This window comes from Microtus oregoni, unplaced genomic scaffold (assembly GCF_018167655.1).
Source record: "Microtus oregoni isolate MIOR12 unplaced genomic scaffold, Mior012 000004F_ref0000308, whole genome shotgun sequence".
In the NCBI taxonomy this organism is placed as follows: domain Eukaryota; kingdom Metazoa; phylum Chordata; class Mammalia; order Rodentia; family Cricetidae; genus Microtus; species Microtus oregoni.
Window position 1 is genome coordinate 41,578,035 of NW_024543063.1, and position 20,967 is coordinate 41,599,001.

Here is a 20,967-nt window from a genome sequence, read left to right on the forward strand (position 1 = left end):
GTGGTCTTATAATCTCAGCTTGTGTTTTTTTTCCTGCTACCAGGTATTGCTTCAGGGTGACCTACTGAGACTCGGGCCTCTTACTAAATTTATCAAGGGCCAAGTTCTACTCTGGCAGGTGATAATGGTTGGAAGTAAAGAACTTCCTTTGAGTGATCTATTCATATTTAGTTTATCATGGCTGGCTCCTACATTTCCCCCTTCACAGGACTGATGACAGGACCCAAGACTGGGTCTGTGGGGGCAAGCCATGATAAACCAAATATGAATAGATCACCCAAAGGAAGTTCTTTACTTCCAACAATTATCACCTGCCAGAGTAGAACTCGGCCATCAATAATTTAAATGAAGGCCTGAGTCTCCTGAAGCAATACCTGGTCGCAGGAAGGACCACAAGCTAAGATTACCTGAGCACCAGCCAAACACAGGCCATCCAAAGAAAATGCCTAACATTCCAACTGCTGTAGATAGGACCACTTGCCAGCACACACTCACCAGCTCTTGGGAAGGAGGCAGGAGGACTGAGAGTTCAAGGCCAGCCTGGATTATATGAGAGTCTGCCTCAAAAAACTATGCATTTTTATCTTACTGAGAAAGAGCCTCATGTAGCCCAGGCTGTAGCTAAGAACTTCCGCTTAACACATAGCCCCACACCATGTAGCTAAGAACTTCTGCTTACAGGTAGGCACCCCCCCCCCCCAATGTAGCTAAGAACTTCTGCTCCTCCTGCTTCCACTTCTGAATGCTCAGATTCCAGAACGCATCACCACATCTGCTTACGAGGGGCTGGGGATTGAGGCCAGGGCTTCTTGTGCATTGACCAGGCACTCTGCCGACTGAAATACATCCCAGCCCCCAACAATTCTCCAGCCAACTTCAGGCTGCTGCTGTTGTGCTTCTCTTCCAACCTGGGTTGCCTGACCTGAGACGTCATAGTTAGGGTTTCTATTGCTATGATGAAACACCACGGCCAAAAGCAAGTTGGAGTAGAATGGGCTTATTTGGCTTACACCTCCCTACCACAGCTCATCATTGAGGGAAATCAGGACAGGAACCTGGAGGCAGGAGCTGATGCAGAGGCCATGGGGGAGTACCGTGTGCTGCTTAATGAGCTGCTCATTATGCCTTGCTCAGCCTGCTTTGTTTGTTTGTTTGTCTGTTTGTTTGAGATAGGGCTTTTCTGTGTAACAGCACTGGTTGTCCTGGAACTCACTCTATAGACCAGTCTGGCCTCGAACTCAGAGATCCACCTAGGACCACCAATTCTTGGATGGCACTACCCACAATAGCCGTGCCCTCCCTTGTCAATCACTAATTAAGAAAATGCCATGCAGCTGGATCTTATGGAAGCATTTTCTCATTTGAGGTTCCCTCCTTTCAGATGACGCTAGCTTGTGTCAAGCCGACATGAAACTCACCAGGACACCAGAAAACACGGGTTAGCACAGTGAGCTGTCTTTAAGCTTCTGTTATATTTCGTTTGGGGTCATTACCAGGCCTTAGAATTCCCATGGTCCTGCATGAAACAGGCCTTCGTCCCAAGGCTATGCATGCAGTGGGCATTGCTTGTGGACCGGAATGGTGCTCTCAGGGTTCTCCCATCCCAACCCAAGGGGAGAAGGCAAGGTCAGGAGCTGTGGAGCTTTGTTGATGTTGTCTAGAAATAACACGTAGTCAATTCCAGGAGTCGTCCTCCTCCTGGCGAAAGTACAAACAGGCTCATAATCACCGCTAATACACGGTGTCCGGGTGTGGACCGGCTCTTTAGCACAAGAAGTCCCTGAAGCCACTAACATTACCCTGAGCTGAGATAATGAACATGGCACATTGCTCACAGCCATTCTCAGGTCTGTCTGTTGTCCTCAATGGTCCCTGTGAGTGCCAGCCATATCCCCGGGGGATACAAGGCCTCAGCCTCAGGGGAGAGAAGTTTCTGCTCTAAACCCTATCTTCTCTCCACCTCTAGCCATCACTATGGCATAGGATCCAAAAGCTCTTGCATTGTTGAAATTTGCTCTGTTGTCTAGTGCCTGAATTAGGACATTGATAAATGGGAGGGCCTAGTAAAGAAACCAAAAGAGCCACTCTGTGGGTGGGAAGGGGAAAAGTTTATTATAAACTGTCCAGGTCGTCTCTCGGGAAAGCGGAGAGGGCAATCTCCAGGGTTCTAAGGGAATAGGTACCTGGGAGGAAGGGAGCCTGAGGCTGGAGTGGGAGCTTTGAAGTGGAGCATTGTGGGTAGGGACTGAGGACATCTGGAGGCCAGCATCGATATGCTGATAGGTAGGTAGTACAGGCACATGTTGATAGAAAAGCCTTATGTCCCTTTTGGTAGAGATAAGGAGAATGACTTTTTGACAGGCGGGGACTAGCTCCATCAGTTCCTGAGAAGATGCTGGCTTTTGTCTAACTAACCAGAATTTGGGAAACAAAGTTTCTTTAGACCTGATAATCCTCATCTCCTCCCGCCCACCCTGCTTTTGGCAGGGTCTCAATATGTAGCCCAGACTAGTCTCAAACTTACAACCCTCCTGTCCTGCTCCCCAAGAGCTGGGGATACAGGCTGTACCTCCAGACCCAGCAACACATCCTCTATAGGGTCTATAACAACAGTTCAATTGAAATGACCCTCCTAAACTATGAAGGGTTTTTTTTTTTCTCATGTAGCAAATTAAATTCTGGTTGCAGCTCACAGAAGGCAAAGTAGAGAAGGTACCCCATTGTCCCTGCTTGGTCTTCAAGGATGTTGTTTGTACATTCATCAGAAGGAAGAATACCTCCAGGAAACTGGAACTCAATTGTTACCAAAGAAAAGGTCCTGCCTGTGCTCTGTAGACTGGTGTGACTCATGCATTCAATAGCAAGCATTTACTGAAACCTCACCAGATCCCAGCAGGCTTTCTGCGATGGGGGTAAACAGCCTCCTGCTCCCAGCACTTGACATCAGGCAAGTCGATGACTGCCACCCTGCCTCAGCACGCACTGGCTCACAGAATTACATTCTCAGTGACTCAGCTTGCAGAAGTCTCGTGGGTAAGCAGCTTTAGACCAGTACAAGAGCACTGACACTGGGTATGTAGACACACTTGCTGTCTCAGTTCTGGATTTCTTTCCAACCCTGTGTGCTGGTTTCACAGGCAGGCACCACCAAGCCTGTGATCTAAGCTAACCTTAAACTGCTGATCCTTGTGCCCTAAGCCTCCCGAGTGAGTCACCACACTTGACCTTTCTTCTTTCTCTTTTGGTTATCATATTTATCTGCCTATCTCTATCTATCTATCTATCTATCTATCTATCTATCATCTATTCTTGCTAAGGACTAACTTCAGAACCTTGAACATTACTACCAAGTCACTTTTCTAGCTCCCCTTTCCCCTCTGTGCTACTCTCAAGGCTGGCTTCAAAGTCCTGATTTTACTTTAAATGGAAGGAAGGAAGGAAGGAAGGAAGGAAGGAAGGAAGGAAGGAAGGAACTGGTCCATTATCTATTTCTATGGTGCATGAGTAGGGGTCAGAGAATAACTTGTGGGGGCTGGTTCTCTCCTTCCTCCATAGGGGTCTCAGGGGTCAAACTCAGGTTGCTAAGCTTAGCAGCAATGAATTTACCCACTGAGCCACCTCACTTGCCCCTGATCCTTAGCCCTCTCTCTCCCTCATGCTGGGACCTCAGGCCTGCGCAGCCAGCCCAGCTATCTTTTGTAGACTGCACTGACTTTTGCAATACTGGATCCTATGTTGCAGGACCTCCTGCAAGCTAGGCAAGTGCTCTACCATGGAGCTATAACCCCAGCCTTAAAAAGTCCTTTTGCCATGAGCTCTCACTAGTTTGTCCAGACTGGTCTTAACTCACGCTGTAGTCTAGACACGTGATCTCCAGCCTCAATCACCAAGCTGGCTTATCCTTCTTCAAACACTACGGGAACCAGAAAGGCGGGCAGGGCATTCTGGGCCAGGACCTAAGACACAGAGGCCCTGCCGTAGGAATGGATCACAGAAGGAAAGAACGTGCTCCAGGAGTTCGAATGGCACTTTACATGCGAAACAACTTCGCACTAATCCTCTGGCAGGAAGTGAACACTAACAACACAGCAATGTTTATAAAAGTTTGTTTAGTAGTTTTTTTGTTTCGAGTCAGGGTCTCAACACATAGCCCTGGCTGTCCTAGAACTCACTCTGTAGACCAGGCTGGCCTTGAAATCACAAAGAGCTGCCTGCCTCAGCCTCTGTGCTGGGATTAAAGGTGTGCACACCAGCAACTTGATGTGACAGAGGTAGTTCTCAGCCTGCAGGGCCTTCTTGCTAAACTATCTTACCTCCCCCTTGTGGCAATCCTGGGAAGTGCGGTACTCCTTCCCATCTGGCAGAAAAAAGGCTGAGTCTCAGAACCACCCCCCACCACTCCACCCTACCAAGACCCAAGACAAGGTTTCTCTGTGTAGCTCCTCTAGCTATCCTGAACTCACTCTGTAGACCAGGCTGGCCTCGAACTCAGAGATCCACCTATCTCTGCTTCCCAAGGTGTGTACCACCATCGCCTGGCTAATCTCAGAGATCTTTTTCTTAGGGTTACCATTGATCCAGGAACTTGAATCCACACTTGGCTCCCAGCCTAGCCCCTTTCTCTTGCATACTTCCTGGGATCTATAGTAAGCAGTGCCAATATATTGTTACGCTGTAAGTCAGCAACCCCTCCTTCCAGCTAGACGCCAGCTCTCAAAAGGAAGTACAAACTGGGCACCAAGGGTTCAAACACATGAGGTTGTGAGGGATATTTTTCAATCAAATCATAACAATAGCTATCAACACATCTTTGAGCATGGGTAAAAGGTCAGAAAGATGGAATCTTGCAGAAGTCCAGAGCGAAGGTCGTTCTCAGGCTGCTTGCCATGCTCCGCTGCCTGTTTGGATGGCACTGTGTGCCGGGGCCTCCAGTTTCCTGCCACTTCCCTGTACGAGCCCCAGCACACAGCACCCCGCTCCTCCAAAGGAGCTGGCTGACACTGGTCATCACTGTGGAGGACTCGCTCATGGCACAAAGATGAGGACTAGAGTTTGGAGTCCACCACTCCTGTCAAACACTCAAATTCATGATTCTCTTGCCTCAACCTCTTATTCTGAGAAATAAGACAACATGAGACAGGAAAGTGAGTTAAATGCAACACCGTGCTTTTGTCTTTTTCTGAAAAACCAGGAGAACCCTGCCTGGTTCAACCCTTCACCGAGTAGAACTTACCTGCAATTCCACAACCGAATGGTAGGTGGCAGTGGCCACCACCATTTCCCATTCCCTCTCATCATGAAAAGGTCTGAACATCTTTTGAAAACATGCAAATTCTTAACTACCTTAAATTTAAGAAATCTTAATTTTTTTCTTTGCAACCCAGGTATATTTTATGTTTTTTAAAAAAAAAAATTTTGGAGAGCTGGGCAGTGGTGGTGCACACCTTTAATCCCAGCACTTGGGAGGCAGACGCAGGTGGATCCCTGAGTTCAAGGCCAGCCTGTTCTACAAAGCAAGTACCAGGACAGGCACCAAAGCTAGAGAAACCCTATCTTGAATTTTTTTTTAAAGTTTTAAATGTACTGTTTGTGTGTATTGCCTGCATGTATACATGCATACCATGTGCATGTATCAAACTACAGAGTCTCAGATACCCTGGGACTGGAGTTCTAGATTGTGAGCCTAGAAACCAAACCCAGACCTGCTGCAAATAGCAGCAAGTGCTACTAATTACAAGGCCATCTCTCCAGCCCCACCCCCAGTTGTGATCTTATTTTAGGGTATTGGTCTTTTGCCTGCATGTATCTTAAACACGACATGTATGAAAAGCTCACATAGGTCAGAAGAGAGCATTAAATCCTATGGAACTGGAGCTGGAACTAGAAATTGAACCCAAATCCTCTAGCAGTGTTTTAAGTGCTAAGTCATCGCTCCAGCCCCCTTTTGGATTTTGAGACAAGGTCTTGCTATCTAGCCCTAGCTGGCCTAAAAAACTCAAGTCTTCCTGCCAAATGCTAGACATACAGGCATTTATCATCATACCTAGCTGAAAAGCTTCTTTTCTCTTCCCACCCATGAGTCCTGGGGATTGAATTCAGGTCACCAGGCTGTGCAGCATTTCCTGGCCCCAAAAGGTTTTACCTTTTCTATTTTAACTTATTTAAATGTATGTACATACACGTACTACACACACACAAACTTTAAAAATCTTGTGTATTCTTGAACGTGCTAGCACAGGAAACCACTTCCTAAATAGAACCCCAGCAGCATAGACACTGAGAAAAAATTAATAAATGGGACCTCCTGAAACTGTAAAGCATAGGACACAGTCAACAAGACAAAACGACAGCCTACAGATCTTCACTAACCCCACATCAGACAGAGGTCTCATCTCCAAAATATACAAAGAACTCAAGAAATCGGACACCAAAAGAACACATAATTCAATTTTTAAAAAAATGGAATACAGACCTAAACAGAGAACTCTCAACAGAGGAATCTAAGATGGCTGAAAGACACTTAAGGAAATGTTCAACATCCTTAGTCATCAGAGAAATGCAAATCAAAACAACTCTGAGATCTTAAACCTATGAGAATGGCCAAGATCAAAAACATTGATGACAACTTATGCTGGAGAGGTTGTGGGGTAAAGGGAACACTCCTGCATTGCTGGTGGGAGTGCAAGCTGGTATAACCCCTTTGGATGTCAGTGTGGCGATTTCTCAGAAAATTAGGAAACAACCTTCCTCAAGACCCAGCAATACCACTTTTGGGTATATATCCAAAGGATGCTCAATCGTGCCACAAGGACATGTGCTCAACTCTGTTTATAGCAGCATTGTCATAGCCAGAACCTGGAAACAGCCTAAATGCCCCTCAACCGAAGAATGGACAAGGAAAATGTGGTACATTTACACAATGGAGTACTACACAGCAGAAAAAACTACTGCTTGAATTTTGCAAGAAAATGGATGGAACTAGAAACATTATTTTGAGTGAGGTAACCCAGACACAGAAAGACAATTATCACATGTACTCACTCATAGGTGTTTTTAAACATAAAGCAAAGAAAGCCAGCCTACAAACCACAATCCCAGAGAACTTAAGACAACAATGCAGACACTAAGAGACACTTACATAGATCTAATCTACATGGAAAGTAGAAAAAGACAAGATCTCCTGAGTAAATTGAGAACATTGGGGCCTTGGCAGAGGATTGAAGGGGGGAGAGGAAAGGCAGAGAGGAGAGCAAAGAAAAATGTAAAGTTTAATAAATATCAAAAAAAAATAAAAAAATACCTTGTGTATTACCCATATGTATAGCCATGTACCACGTGCGTGCCTAGTGCCCAGGGACCAGAAGAGAGGGTCAGGTCCCCAGGAACTGAAGTTAGGCAGTTGTGAGCCCCAGTGTTGGTACTAGAATCAAATGTGAGTTCTCTGTAGCCAGAGATGTCTTTTGAGGCAGGGTTTCTCTGTGTAGCTAGCCATGGCTGTCCTGAACCTCTCTGTAGACCAGGCTGGCCTCTGCCTTCTCAGTGCTATTTTCTGTATCTCAGTGGAGGGAGGTGAAGTGGGGAAGCAGGGTGTGATGTGCCCTGGGTTCTAGCCATTGCTTCCTCCTGTGGTAGGCTCCCAGAGGCTATTGGCCCCTCAGCTGGCTCCACGGGTCTCTCAGAATCCCCACAGGCGCACACAGTTTTGATGCACGGGCGCACACATTAAACTGACATCTCGGTCTTCTAGTGATAATCTGGTCAAGTCACATAAAGCCGACATTGGTATCATCTCCTCCATGCCCTGACTACTTGGTAACTGTGTGAAGGAGTACTGGGCGCTGTAACAACAATGAGCAGTCGATATAAATGAACTATCCTTTAATAGAAGGAATCTTCTGTGTTTGATTAATACACCGCAGTTATGTAAATGACCCTCCTTTCCCCAGGAAGATGCACACTTTACACAGCAAATGTTAGTCAGATGTGGATTCATGATCTGGATGAAGAGTTTTTTTGTTTGGGGTGAAAAAAAGTTAAAAATTTTATTGTAGAATACTTTATCATTCAAGCAAAAAATAATCTATATGGTTGGTTCTCAGGCATATGTCGTGTTTGCATCCATGTCCACCAAGGATACGAGAACATAAACGCACCTGAGCTGGCCATCAGTTTATTAGGAAAGATTCCATTTGGATAGTTCTTCCTTTGAGTTCAAGGTTTGCTCCAGGGCACCCTTCCTTCTCCTTCAAGTTTCCCTTCCCATGGCCGAGCCTGGGCTCTGGATGCTCACAGGCAGCGCAGCCACGTTGCACTGCAGCCCCACACAGTGCAGTCTCAGGCAGTCCAGACACCGGGGTTGGTACTCCAGGCATCCCCAGCAGCCAGCTGCAGTCTGTTTGCCTGCAGGGCTTGCAATATCACCTTTTCTTTACAAACTTCTTTCTGGAAGCATTGGGATTTAAGCGTCTCCGTCCAGCTCCTAAGGTGCTGTCCCGGACCTGCAGGGTGGCTGAGCGGCTGGAGATGTCATTTTCCGCAAAGGGAGACACCCCAGCTATGTAGTCAGGGGCAAACACGTTGGTCTTCTGCCTGGCCTTGTGGGAGAGTCGCAGCTGGGGGAAGCGCTGATCCTCGGTCAGATGGGGGTTGACGGCGTATTTGCCCCCTTTGGGAGCAGGCAGCGAGTACTGCAGTAAGAGAAAACGCTGTCAGGACAGGGACCCTGCTCACACAGCTCCAGTGCTGTCTTCTGAAGTGTCCCTCACATCCTCATCCTGGCAGACAACTGTCTTGCCCACTGTGTGCCAACAAGACACGTGTTTGCCACATCAAGCTTACCTCAACTGACAGATAAAAACCTGAAGGAGCATCTTAACTACACATTCTCAGCTAAGGACAAATGGACAGAGAGCTGCTGCCATTTCCACAGAGGTGTGCCTTAGCAGTCTGAAACGACCACGTGGGTTTTAGCCAAGCAAAGGCAAACCACCATGAAAAAGGGCATTAAACAGGTTTTGTGAATGGGTGAGGTGGCCTTGAATGCACTCTGTGGTGCTGGGTTCATATCCAGGCTGCAATACTAGAAAGCATTCTTGGCTGGGCACAGTGGTACACACCCAAAATCCAGGTATAAGACAGGGCTAGGAAGATCAAGAGTTTAAGGTCACCCTTGGTTATATGGCAAGTTCAAGGTCAGCAAGAACTATTTTAACTAAAACAGGTGCTAAACTCCTGAGAGAGGAGCTGGGGATGTGCGGTTCAGTTGGCTGAGCGCCCACCTAGCATGCAGGGAAGCCCTGTGCTTGATCCCCAGTACACATAAGCCAGAAGCATTTGCGCAAGCCAATAATCCAGCACTTATAAAGTAAAATCAGAAAAAACATGACTTTGTCTCAAACCAAACCAAAACATACACACATACACCCTGTACTACCCCCACACCACACTCACATACACAGCTAACAGTACGGCCTACACACACCCTGTACACACCCCCACACCACACTCACAGACACAGCTAACAGTACGGCCTACACACACACCTAAGAGAAAGGGCTATTCTAGGGCAGGGACGAGAGTGCGGAGGTCTGGAAACAACCAGCTGTGTCAGAAGAGTAAGAGCGAGAGAAAGAAGAGCTGAGACCTGTCAGGGGGCATGCCTTGTGAGGGCTCTCAATGACTAAGCCTGGAAATACATGAGCTTCAAAATGAGGAGCGAAACAGCATAGGCTACAGCAGAAAATGAACATAAGCAAGAGCAACCAGGAGCTGGTGGCTCACGCCTTTAATCCCAGCACTCAGGAGGCAGAGGCAGGCAAATCTCCAGTCTACAGCGAGTTCCAGGAAACCAGGGCTACACAGGGAGACCATGTTCCTAAAGAAAGAAAATAAAAGGAGAATACAAGCGGAGGATACCCAGTACCTTCCTCTGGCCTTTGCCTGTACATGTACAACCACCTACACACAAGGAAAACAAAACAAGCAAGGGCTGGCCTGTAGCTCAGCAGTAGAGTGCTTGTTCTGTAAGCACAAAATCTGGGTTTGATCCCCAGCACCACAAAAACAAATAAAAATACAAAGTTCTTATTGTGAGTAGAATGTCCTGGACTACAGAAGGACAGACAACATTAGAAAACAATTATGCAGGCTTCCACCCCAGCAGAGGCAGGTGGACCCCTCAGTTCCAGGGTAATTGGCTACACAGAGAAGCCTTGTCTGGAAAAACAAAACCAAGCAAGCAAGCAATCAAGCAAGCAAGCAAACAGTACAATTATGTGACCATCAACAGTCATAACTTACATAAACAGTTATCAGAGCGACTGTACTTTACAGTGCAGAAGCCACCTTACCCAAGAGACAAGTGCCACCTGATTAGCACATACGCTCTACCACCATGTGGAGATGTCCCCACAACACCGCCAAATTTCCCATGTCCAGAACACAATGTGGCTGGTGTGGTGTGCACACTTGCAATCCAGGCACTTAGGAGACTGAGGCAGGAGGACTGCTGAGTTTGAGGCCAACTGGTCACGAAAGCCCGAGACTGGCAGACGACTCCAGCTTTAGAGACTGGGGGAGGCGGAGGATTCCAGCGGAGTGGCAGGCAGTCAGGCCGCTACACTCTTACACTCTCCCCATTCTGGTCCTTGTTCTTCACTGCTGAGCTACCTCTCCAGGATCACCTCCATCTTTTGGTAATAGAGTTTTACTCTGTAGCCATATGGGCGTCCAACCTTGTAGAAAGTCTCCTGCCTCAGCTCCTTGAATGCCAGAATTACAGGCATGAGCCACTATAGCTGGCTATTCTTTCTTTCTTGATCCATTCACACAAATCCAGGACTCTCCTGTGCTCACCTTTAGCTGCTTCACGGAGCTCAGACCTTTCAAGCACCCTTCAAACTCCTGTACAAATCTGGCCTCTACTGTGTTCCAGGTAACCCTGGCTGAGCTCTGCCTTCCCCAAGTCAAGTGGCTACCACTGAGCACTCACTGCCCAGAACCACTGCTTGTTTCTCCTTCTCTAAAGCCTCAGGAAATACACAGGTGGGAGGCTGGAGAATTGGCTCAGGTTAAGAGTTCTGGCTGCCAATTCCAAGCCACCACATAGTGGATCCCAGTCATCTATAAAGAAATCTGGTGCCCTCTTCTGGTCTGCAGGCAGACCATACACATAATAAAATAAATCATTTTTTCAAAAAAGGGTGGGAGGTGGAACACACAGCTGTCTTGTTTCACACCCTTTCTTCCAGTCTGTACACTGAGACCACGGGCTCCTGATTCCACCAGTGGGGTGACTAGGCTGGCTCTCCTTTTTTCCTCTGGTCTTTTGAAACTGGGTAGCAGCCAAAGCTCGCCTTGAACTCTTGCTCTTCCTGCCTCCACCCCAGTGCTGGGATCCCATAGTGCATCACTCTCCCGAGTTCTCCCTTGGTCATTTGATTCTGAAGTTATCAGGAGGAAATGCCACCTACCCGGAGGCCTCGAGGGTTCAGCACCTTGGGATTCCGGGAGAAATGCATGTGCAAGGTACCGTCGTCATTGACAGTCACTGCCACTTTCTTCAGGGTCTTGTTCCCACAGTGCCCACAGAACACTCGATTCATGTCCGATGTTGTCCTGGGAGACACAAAAGAAAGGGCTGTAAACGCACCGTGGGCAGGAGACCCTACCACCAGCCTCACAATAGAAAATGACAGGAAATGCAGAAAAAGCTAAATTTTGTTAGACCCATCTTCCAAAACAAAAGCTGCTAGCCTCATTATAAAGGGAGATGCATCCAAGGGCCACTGCCTTCCTTAGCAGAATCTCATCAAGAGTCCTTCAGGCCCAGCAAAACCCCCCAGTGCTTCAGCACCATCCCACACAAGGCCTCTGCAAAGCTGGGCTCTGCCAGATGACCTAGAAGACGTCCGCAGACTCAGCGCACAGACACAGAAAGGCCATGAACCTGCCCATAAATCCTGGGAACATATTTCCACAGCAACCAGCCCCAGGGTCTGTCCACAGAACACCGGCCCTCACAGAATACAGACTAGGAAGTAGAAGGGAGCGGTCAGCCTGCTGACAGTCCATCAGAGGGAGCATCTCCCGTGTGCCAAATACCCTGCTAAGTCCCTGTGACATCTGCTCCCAATTCCTTACAGCAAATCTTTCAATTTAAAGACCATCTTAAAGAACTAAGAAGGCAGCTAACTGTTAATATCGGCACATCACTGAGGGAAGGCATCAGAAGTGAACTGTACACTCTGGGTTCAGACATAAAGCAGCCCTGACAACCAATGAATCCCCATGACTCCATCACCCGGCTTGACTCTCAGCTCACAGCTACTGTGTTTCATCTCTACCCCATGACACTTGGGAGCAAATCCCAGACCTCTCTCCTTCTACACAGCCCAGCATGTGCCACTGGAGAACAAGTGACCTCTGTCCCAGAACCCACAGCCTTAACTCTAGGCTCCTCAGAGACGTATGTGGAAAGACAGGTCACCGTAACCTGCCCCAGGGATTTCAGTGGTGGAGACAGCAGGTGGAGCACAGGGAACACCGAGATGGAAGGAAAGGGTTCCCTTCTGAGGAACCATCAGCAGGTCCAGACCCTCAGCACGTACTTGAAGCAGCCATGACAGCGTAGGATGTAGCTCCGGGCCTCTCGGATCAGCATGCCGTTCACCGCCAGCACATGCAGCCCCATCTGAAGCAGAACATTCTGCAACCAACAAGCTAATCAAGGACCGAAACCAACTTCTTTAACATCAATTTGGCAAAAATTTTGTACAGTTATGGAAATCCAACTTGATCGTTTGGTTTATAAGCCCTGACTGTGCTAAGGGAACACATGAGAGGCCTGGCTGGGAAGACAGGGACCTGGGTTACTGGGCAATTGCAAGAACAGAGCCTGGGTTCACTGGCAAAGCCTCTCAAAAAAGACATTTTTTTTTTCTCTTGGGCAAAATATTTTCATTTTGGGGCTGCTAAGCCCTGCTTACTTTTTCTGCAGATCAGAAGATGGCATCAGATTGTGAGCTGTGCAATGGGTGCTGGGAATTGAACCCAGGTCCTCTGAAAGAGCAGCCAATGCTCTTAACCACTGTGCCATCTCTCCAGTAACTAAATATTCTTTTTGTTTCTTTGTTTTCAACACAGGGTTTCTCTGTGTAGCTTTGAAATCTGTTCTGGAACTCGCTCTGTAGACCAGTCTGGTCTTGAACTCAAAGATCCACCTGCCTCTGCCTCTCGAGTGCTGGAATTAAAGATGTGCACCACCACCACCCTGAACCCTAAATATTCTTTAAAAACTATCGAATCCCTTGTCACTGTGTGATGGGCTCCCCTCAAACAAACTGAACCATCAGTCAAGTTTACAGAGGCTCTGCACCTCTCACCCCACAGCACTGGCCCGGGTCTCCCCCACCCACCTGCATGGCGAAGTCTGTGGTCACACACCCAACCCGCACGTCCTTCGGGATGTCACACTGCTCCAACTCCTGCTGGATCTGCTTGATGTTGCTGGGGGTTATCCACCCCCCACCATCGTCATCACTGTCTTCAAATTCGTTCTCCTCGTCCTCATCCTCCTCTTCCTCCTCTTCCCTTCTGTCACTCTGAAACACCAATAGAAGGGCTCTCAGATTCAGGACTCTAGAGGCTCTAATGTCATTAGGAGACTACAAGTCAGGGCCTTACCAGCAGCTCCTGCAGTTCATGATCAATGTTAGGCAGAGGGTTTCTCCAGAACAGGAAGGAGCTGAATTCCAGGTCCTCAGGCCCATCAGCTGGGTGGCCACAATCCACGGTTTCATGTGAGGGTTTAGGCTGAGATTAAATGAAACATCAGCTTTCAGTGCAGGGGAAAGAACCCTGGGCCTTACAGATACCAGGAAAGCACTCTTTTCGGGAGCAGAATAATTTAAAAACATGAAAATCGAGAAGTTTAGAAGTGAAACCACTGTATTCAGCTAGGTCTCGGAAGGACTAGGAAAATATGCTTCTGGCCCAGGTCAACTTGCTTTGTTAGCAAGAGCTATGGCATGCTGTAGAAAAGAACCCAGGGATCAGGTTCCTGAAGCGTTACCTTGGAGGGCAGATGGAAACCAGAAACGTGCAAAGGAGTTTCGGGGTGCTGAATTGAGGAGCTCACTGTAACCTTAAAAAAAAAAAAAAAAGTCAGCACTGAGAAAGGGCGTTTGAAAATACAACATCAAGGCTAATTAAAACAAAAATCAGATCTCTCTTCCTAGTTATTGAATAAAATGCTAGAAGTCACAAGAATATACAGACAAATGACAACACTCAGACATTCCGACACCATCATTAAGCACTCTTAGGGTGTTTGTGCCAGAACACAAACACCTGTGAGGTGAGTAGGTGACACTTGCGAGCATTCTGTAGTGAGAGCTGCAGGCTGAACGCCATGGCGCTGAAGCACTGTCAAAGCATGCAGTGCTCTAAAGCTTTGAGACGGTTCACTTAGTCCAGGCTGGTCCTGAACTCACTACGGATGACTTGAACTTCTCATCTTCCTGGCTCTACCTCTGAAGGCACAGGCCTGCAGTACATTGCCTGTTTACGAGGTGCTGGGGATGAAACCTAGAGGCCCTGAGCACACGATATACAACATTCTACCAACTGAGAGATGGATACAGCCATTCTAAGACTTTTGACACAGAAACAAAATACGATAAACAAAAAAGGAAGAAAATGAGTCTGTTTTAGGCTTTTATGGTTTTTTCGAGACAGGGTTTCTCTGCGGCTTTGGAGCCTGTCCTAGAACTAGCTCTGTAGACCAGGCTGGTTTCGAACTCACAGAGATCCGCCTGCCTCTTGTTTTAGGCTTTTAAACTGGAGGCCGCTAAACTTGACTGAAAAACAAGAGAGGGTAGCTCTGAATAGTGTTAGAACAGGAGCCTGGTGTTTAGCTATTATTCTAGCACTAGGAAAGTACAGGCAGGAGGATCAAGAGTTCAAGGCCAGTGCTAGAGGTGGCTGAATAAAGAACACTAACTGCTCTTGCTGAGGACCCAAGTTTGTTTGCCAGCATCCACATGGTTGTTCATGACCACTTATAACTCCAGTTCCAGGGTAGCCAAAAGCCTCTTCTGAACTCCCTGGGCACTGCGTATGGACACAGTGAACATACATACACACAAGCAAACTGAACATGTAGGCAAAACACTCTTAACACACAAAAAAAAGCCACTTTTTGTTTTTCTTTTTTAAATGAAGCTTAAAAAACAATCGAGTTCAAAGTCTTCCTTGGTTATATAGCAAGTTCCAGGCTAACCTAGGCTACAGAAATTCTGTTTCAGGGGCTGGAGAGGTGGCTCAGCGGTTAAGAGCACTGCCTGCTCTTCCAAAGGTCCTGAGTTCAATTCCCAGCAACCACATGGCGGCTCACAACCATCTGTAATGAGGTCTGGTGCCTCTTCTGGCCTGCAGGCATATAAGCAGACAGAATACTGTATAAATAATAAATAAATAAATATTTAAAAAAAAGAAATTCTGTTTTAAAAAAAAAAAAGATGAATACATCTGCTAAATTTATTAAATATAATATATAAACTTCAGACCCAGGCCAGCTGGCCTTGGTGAGTTCCCGATAGAACATCCCCATTGTCTCAGTGTGTGGGTGTACCCCTCGCGTTCCTGAGTTCCTTGCTTGTGCTCTCTCTCCTTCTGGTCCTGATTTGGACCTTGGGATTTCAGTCTGGTGCTCCAATGTGGGTCTCTGTCTCCTTTCATAGCCTGATGAAGGTTAATATCCAGGAGGATGACTATATGTTTTTCTTTGGGTTCACCTTCTTATTTAGCTTCTCTAGGATCACAAATTATAGGCTCAATGTCCTTTATTTATGGCTAGAAACCAATTATGAGTGAGTTCATCCCATATGGCCTGGGTCTGAAAAAGCATGGGATAAAACCGGACTCGCTGAACATAGGTGACAATGAGGACTACTGAGAACTCAAGAACAATGGCAATGGGTTTTGATCCTACTGCACGTACTGGCTTTGTGGGAGTCTAGGTAGTGTGGATGCTCACCTAACTAGACCTGGATGGAGGTGCGGGTTCCTTGGATTTTCCACAGGGCAGGGAACCCTGATTGCTCTTCGGGCTGATGAGGGCGGGGGACTTGATTGGGGGAGGGGGAGGGAAATGGGAGGCGGTGGTGGGGAGGAGGCATAAATCTTTAATAAATAAATAAATAAATAAAAGTAAAAAAAATATATAATCATCATTTGGATTTTCACCTAAACAAACAATAAATATTTACAGAATGGGAAAGTGTGGATACTGATTGGATATTTGGTGACATTAGGAGCCCATTATATAAGTCCAATGATACTCTGATGTTTTATTTTGTTTTTTGATATAGGGTAGCTCTGAAGCTTTGGTTCCTGTCTTAGAACTAGTTCTTGTAGACCAGGCTGGCCTTGAACTCATAGATATCTGCCTGCCTCCCGATTACTGGGATTGAAGGTGTGTGCTACCACTGGCTGGCTCTGAGGTTTTTTTATGTTTGAAGCAGGGTCTAATTTAGCCCAGGTTCACCCTTACACTCACTTTATAGACCAATCTACCCTGAACTTCTGATCCTCCTGCCTCCACCTTCAGAATACTGGGATTACAGGACGTGAACTTCCACTCCCAACATACACACTGCTGGGGACGACAGTTCCCAGAATAAAAAGTACTAAGAAACAAACCCGGGCGGGAGACACGGCTCAGTGGTTAGGAGCAACTAGTGCTCAGTCAAGGATTAGAGTGTGATTCTAGCACCTGTGTGTGCTGCAGGTTAAGTGGCTGGCAAACACCTTAATTCCATGCCAAGGGACATGACGTTCTCTTCAGGGCCCAGAGGCACCCTCTCCATCACCCCAAAAGCTCACACACTCACAGATACACACATACACACAAATTTAAAAACCAAACCAAACAACCCAGCCCCCCAGATTTACCTTTTCTGGTTCTTGTTTGAGATGAGATACCCCAACAAATTCTGCTTCTAATTGGTAAGTCAGAGCCAACACTTGGATATCTACAGCAGAGAGGCTGGGATAGTCTCCAGTTTTCTTGGAAAACTCAGTAACTGCAAGAAAACAAGAGAGTTCCAAATTTAAGTTAAGGGAAAGACTGACATCCTTGGATAATCACAGTATCAAAAAATCATATGTAGGGGCTGGAGAGATGGCTCAGCAGTTAAAGAGCACTGGCTGCTCTTCTAAGGGACCCAGGTTAAATTCTCAGCATCCACATGGTGGCTCACAAATTTCTAACTCCAGTTCCAGAGGGTCTGATGCCTTCTTCTGGCCTCTGAGAACACCAGGCAGACATGTGGTTACTGTGAAAATGTGCTGCTCTCATTGTTAATAAAAAGCTGACTGGCCAATGGCTAGGCAGGATTTGGGGGCAGAGAATGCTGGGAAGAAGGGCAGAGTCAGAGGAGTCAGGGCAGACGCGGAAGAAGAAACATGGAAAGTTCATAGATGAGGTAAGCGAGCATCAGGATAGCACACAGATGAAAAGAAATGAGCTAATTTAGGTTGTAAGAGCTGGCTGGAGACAAGCCTAAGCTATCGGCCGAGCATTTATAATATTAAGGCTCTGTGTGGTTATTTAGAAGAGAGCTGTCTCACCAAAAATTGCCTACACGTGGTGTACAAACATACACGCAGGCAAATCACCTGTGCACATAAAACAAAACTAAGCCATATAGAGATGGCCTAGTAAAGGCGCTTGACAGTGAATCTAGCCACCTGAGTTTGATCCCTAGGATCTACTTGATGGAAAGGAAAGGAAACCAATCCTCTCACCTCATTTGAACCCTGTCACGTGCACAATCGTTTTTCAAAGAACTTAAAATCAATCTCCCATCTGGGAGTCCTGGCTCACTCCTGTTATCTTAGCACTCGGGAGATGAGGACAAGATGGTCAACTAAGTCATCCTCAGCCACACAAAAGTTCAATACCAAGCCATGCTGAGACCTTGTTTCAAAGCACCACCACCAAATTAACCAAAGAACCAAACGAAAAAAAGAATCAGCATAGCATTGCATGAGAACTGCAACAACTACTTTCTGTCCTTTCTCTCCTTGTGATTAAAAAGTCTGTGTTTACCACGACCAAGCCACTCGCCAGGAAGCAACACTCATCCACTGGATCAAGGAATAGAATCAAGGATAATATCTAAATAAATAAATAAATAAATACAAGATCCAAGTTAATAAAGAACTTGTCCATGATAAGTGTTCCTCACCGGTTTTGGCATAGTTAGAAGCCTCTTTTGTTTTGTGTTTAGAGACAGGGTTTATCTGTGTAACAGTCCTAGAACTTGCTGTGTAGACCAGATCTGCCTGCTGCTGCCTCCCAAATGCTGGGATTAAAGGCGTGAGCCACCACTGCCCAGCCTAGAAGCCTTTTCTTTCTTAGCTCTAAGTAAGAAGAGATGGTCGGATTTCAAAATAAAACAGAAGGTTAACTGTGATCATGGTCTATGATAAAATCCAAAGAAGGTTCTGTCCAATAATGGACGGTTTTGCAAAGATTTTAAGAACTGCACACCTAGGGCGGTGGTGGCGCACGCCTTTAATCCCAGCACTCGGGAGGCAGAGGCAGGCGGATCTCTGTGAGTTCGAGACCAGCCTGGTCTACAAGAGCTAGTTCCAGGACAGGCTCCAAAACCACAGAGAAAACATGACTCGAAAAACCAAAAAAAAAAAAAAAAAAAAAAAAAAGAACTGCACACCTATACTTCAGCCAAAGTGAAGGTTACTGAGGTGTTTGAGACAGTGACAATAAACACAATAAAATTTTCTCATAGAATGTTTTCTGGTAACAATGGCATAAGTAACAATAAACACACTGCTAACGTTTTCTATAAAAATGGTACTAACAGCCAGGCAGTGCTGGCACACGCCTTTAATTCCAGCAGGCGAGGAAGAGACAAGAGGATCTCTGTGAGTTTGAAGTCAGCCTGATCTACAAGAGCTAGTTCCAGGACAGCCAGGGCTGTTACACAGAGAAACCCTGTCTCCAAAAAAAAAAAAAAAGAAAGAAAAAAAATTGTACTAATAGCCAGGTGTGGCGATGCATTTCTTTATTTTTGTGCTTACAAGTGATTTTTATATGGATCTGTGCGCATCTGGGCACCATGTGTGTGCCTGGAGCCCGAGTTCAGAAGATGGGTCAGATTCCTGGACAGACGGTTTTGAGCTGAGATATAGGTGATGGGAATCGAACCTGGGTTCTTTAGAACAACCGTCTGTGATCTTAACTGCTGCGCCATCTCTCTAGCCCTACCGTGGTACAGCCCTTTAATACTAGCAAGTGGGAAGCAGAAGTAGGTAACTCTGAGTTCAAGGCCAGCCTGGGTTAAGTGGTAAGTTCCAGGTCACCTGGAGGTACGTGATGAGACTCTGTCAGGGGTGGGGGTCGTATTACCAAGTCTACCTGGGCACCCAGCAAATTTCTCAGTACTTTTTGTTGTTGTTGTTAAAAATATTAATTTGGTGGTCAGTGATGGCACACCCCCCTTTGACTCCAGCACTTTGGGAGCAGAGGCAGGTGGATCTGAGTTTGAGGACAGCCTGGTCTACATAGTGAGTTCTAAGACAGCCAGTGCTACACAAAGAAACCCTGTTTGGAAAAGAATGAAAACAAGAACAACAACAACAAAAATCATTTACTTTTGTTTATACCCATGAATGTTTAGCTTGTATGGAGGCATGTGCACCATGTGGATTCATTTCGTCCTCAATCACGTCCTATGAAATATTACTAGTATTTTGGAAATGAAATAATACAATAAGTTGAAGCGCTTGGCAAAGGTCCCATCACCATCAAGTTGGTGAAAACTACAGAAATCACAAACTAGCAAAGCAGGCAACAGTATGTCCACCATGCCCTCAGTAACACTTCCCAAACCCTACCAGCCCGGATTCCTATGGAGTTTTCTTTCAGACTCAATGCAAGGCCTAAACATATCCCTTTTTCTTCTAAAAACTTATTGTTTATCTTTGAAGATGAGAGCTCACTATCTACCCTGGTTGGCTTGGAACCTCTGACTCCAGAGGGCTTGGACTAATTGGGACTACACACTGGGTTCATCTTTTATTTTCAGTAAGGCTGAGTCTCACTATCTAGCTCTGGCTGGCCAAGGCAGGACCCATGATCCCATGCCTCTGACTCCCCAGCGCTGAGATTACACCACCCAGGCCGCTGCATGCCGTTTTCTTAACTGAGGCTAGAATCACCCTACAGATAGGACCACAGATTTATGGTCTTTAAAGCAGGCTGAACTTTAAAACAGGCTCTACCCGCACTGCGGAGATCTGACTCCACTCTGCCCAGCTCCCCCGACAGGGCTGGACTGGGGCACTCACCCAGCCGCACGTACTCCGGGAAGGGCTCCTTGAACCGCAGCTCGTAGGGCAGCACTGCCAGCCGCCTGCGCGTGGCCTTGTCCCGAATCTCTCTGACCACCTCCCGGATGGTGTAGATGTTTTTTCCTATGTCCTGCGGACAGATCGGTTTCGTTATCACACTCGCCTGACCACACGCACACCCCTGGGGGGTCTCGAGCCCAGGCCCCGCGCCCCTCGGCGGAATCTCCTGTACCTGCAGCGGCGCATCCCTCAAGAAAGCCCCGGCGTCAGCCACAACGTGCTCCACAGGCGCCATGCTGGCTGCAGTGGACAGACCGCGCTTGCGCAAGGAGCCTACGTCGTTTCCCTACGTTTTCAAGGCAGTCCGCCCCGGACCGGAGGAACGGCCTCTGCGACTTGGCGGCGCCCTCTGGCGGGCACAATCCGTCGCTGCAAGACTATGAGCTCTTGCGCAGCTGCGCCGTTTGCTCAGCCTGGGATTGCTAGCATGATTAAATTTGAGGGACACCTGAGGTCACATGACTCAGGACACACTTCATAGAGCTTTCTTTACTTTTAAAAGCAAACACTGGCCGGGCGGTGGTGGCG

At 47.0% G+C, this 20,967-nt stretch overlaps 1 protein-coding gene across 1 annotated transcript; it reads right to left on the reverse strand.

Moving 5' to 3' along the window:
* Nucleotides 1-7,856: 7,856 nt before the first annotated feature.
* Nucleotides 7,857-20,716, reverse strand: Nob1 (NIN1 (RPN12) binding protein 1 homolog). The gene is made up of 9 exons (XM_041650284.1): nucleotides 20,612-20,716; nucleotides 20,377-20,509; nucleotides 16,954-17,084; nucleotides 14,072-14,143; nucleotides 13,684-13,812; nucleotides 13,416-13,601; nucleotides 12,609-12,706; nucleotides 11,472-11,616; nucleotides 7,857-8,687 (listed from the first exon to the last, which is right to left on the reverse strand). Exons 1-9 carry the CDS (start codon nucleotides 20,672-20,674, stop codon nucleotides 8,418-8,420), a joined length of 1,227 nt encoding a protein of 408 aa, XP_041506218.1. The 5' UTR covers nucleotides 20,675-20,716; the 3' UTR covers nucleotides 7,857-8,417.
* Nucleotides 20,717-20,967: the final 251 nt, after the last annotated feature.

Coding starts and splice junctions, on each gene's coding strand:
- Nob1 (XM_041650284.1), bottom strand. CDS start 20,674: ATGGCGCCTGTGGAGCACGTTGTGGCTGACGCCGGGGCTTTCTTGAGG. Junction 13,813..14,071: donor GTTTCCATCTGCCCTCCAAG/GTAACGCTTCAG, acceptor ATTTAATCTCAG/CCTAAACCCTCACATGAAAC. Junction 13,602..13,683: donor ATGAACTGCAGGAGCTGCTG/GTAAGGCCCTGA, acceptor TTGGTGTTTCAG/AGTGACAGAAGGGAAGAGGA.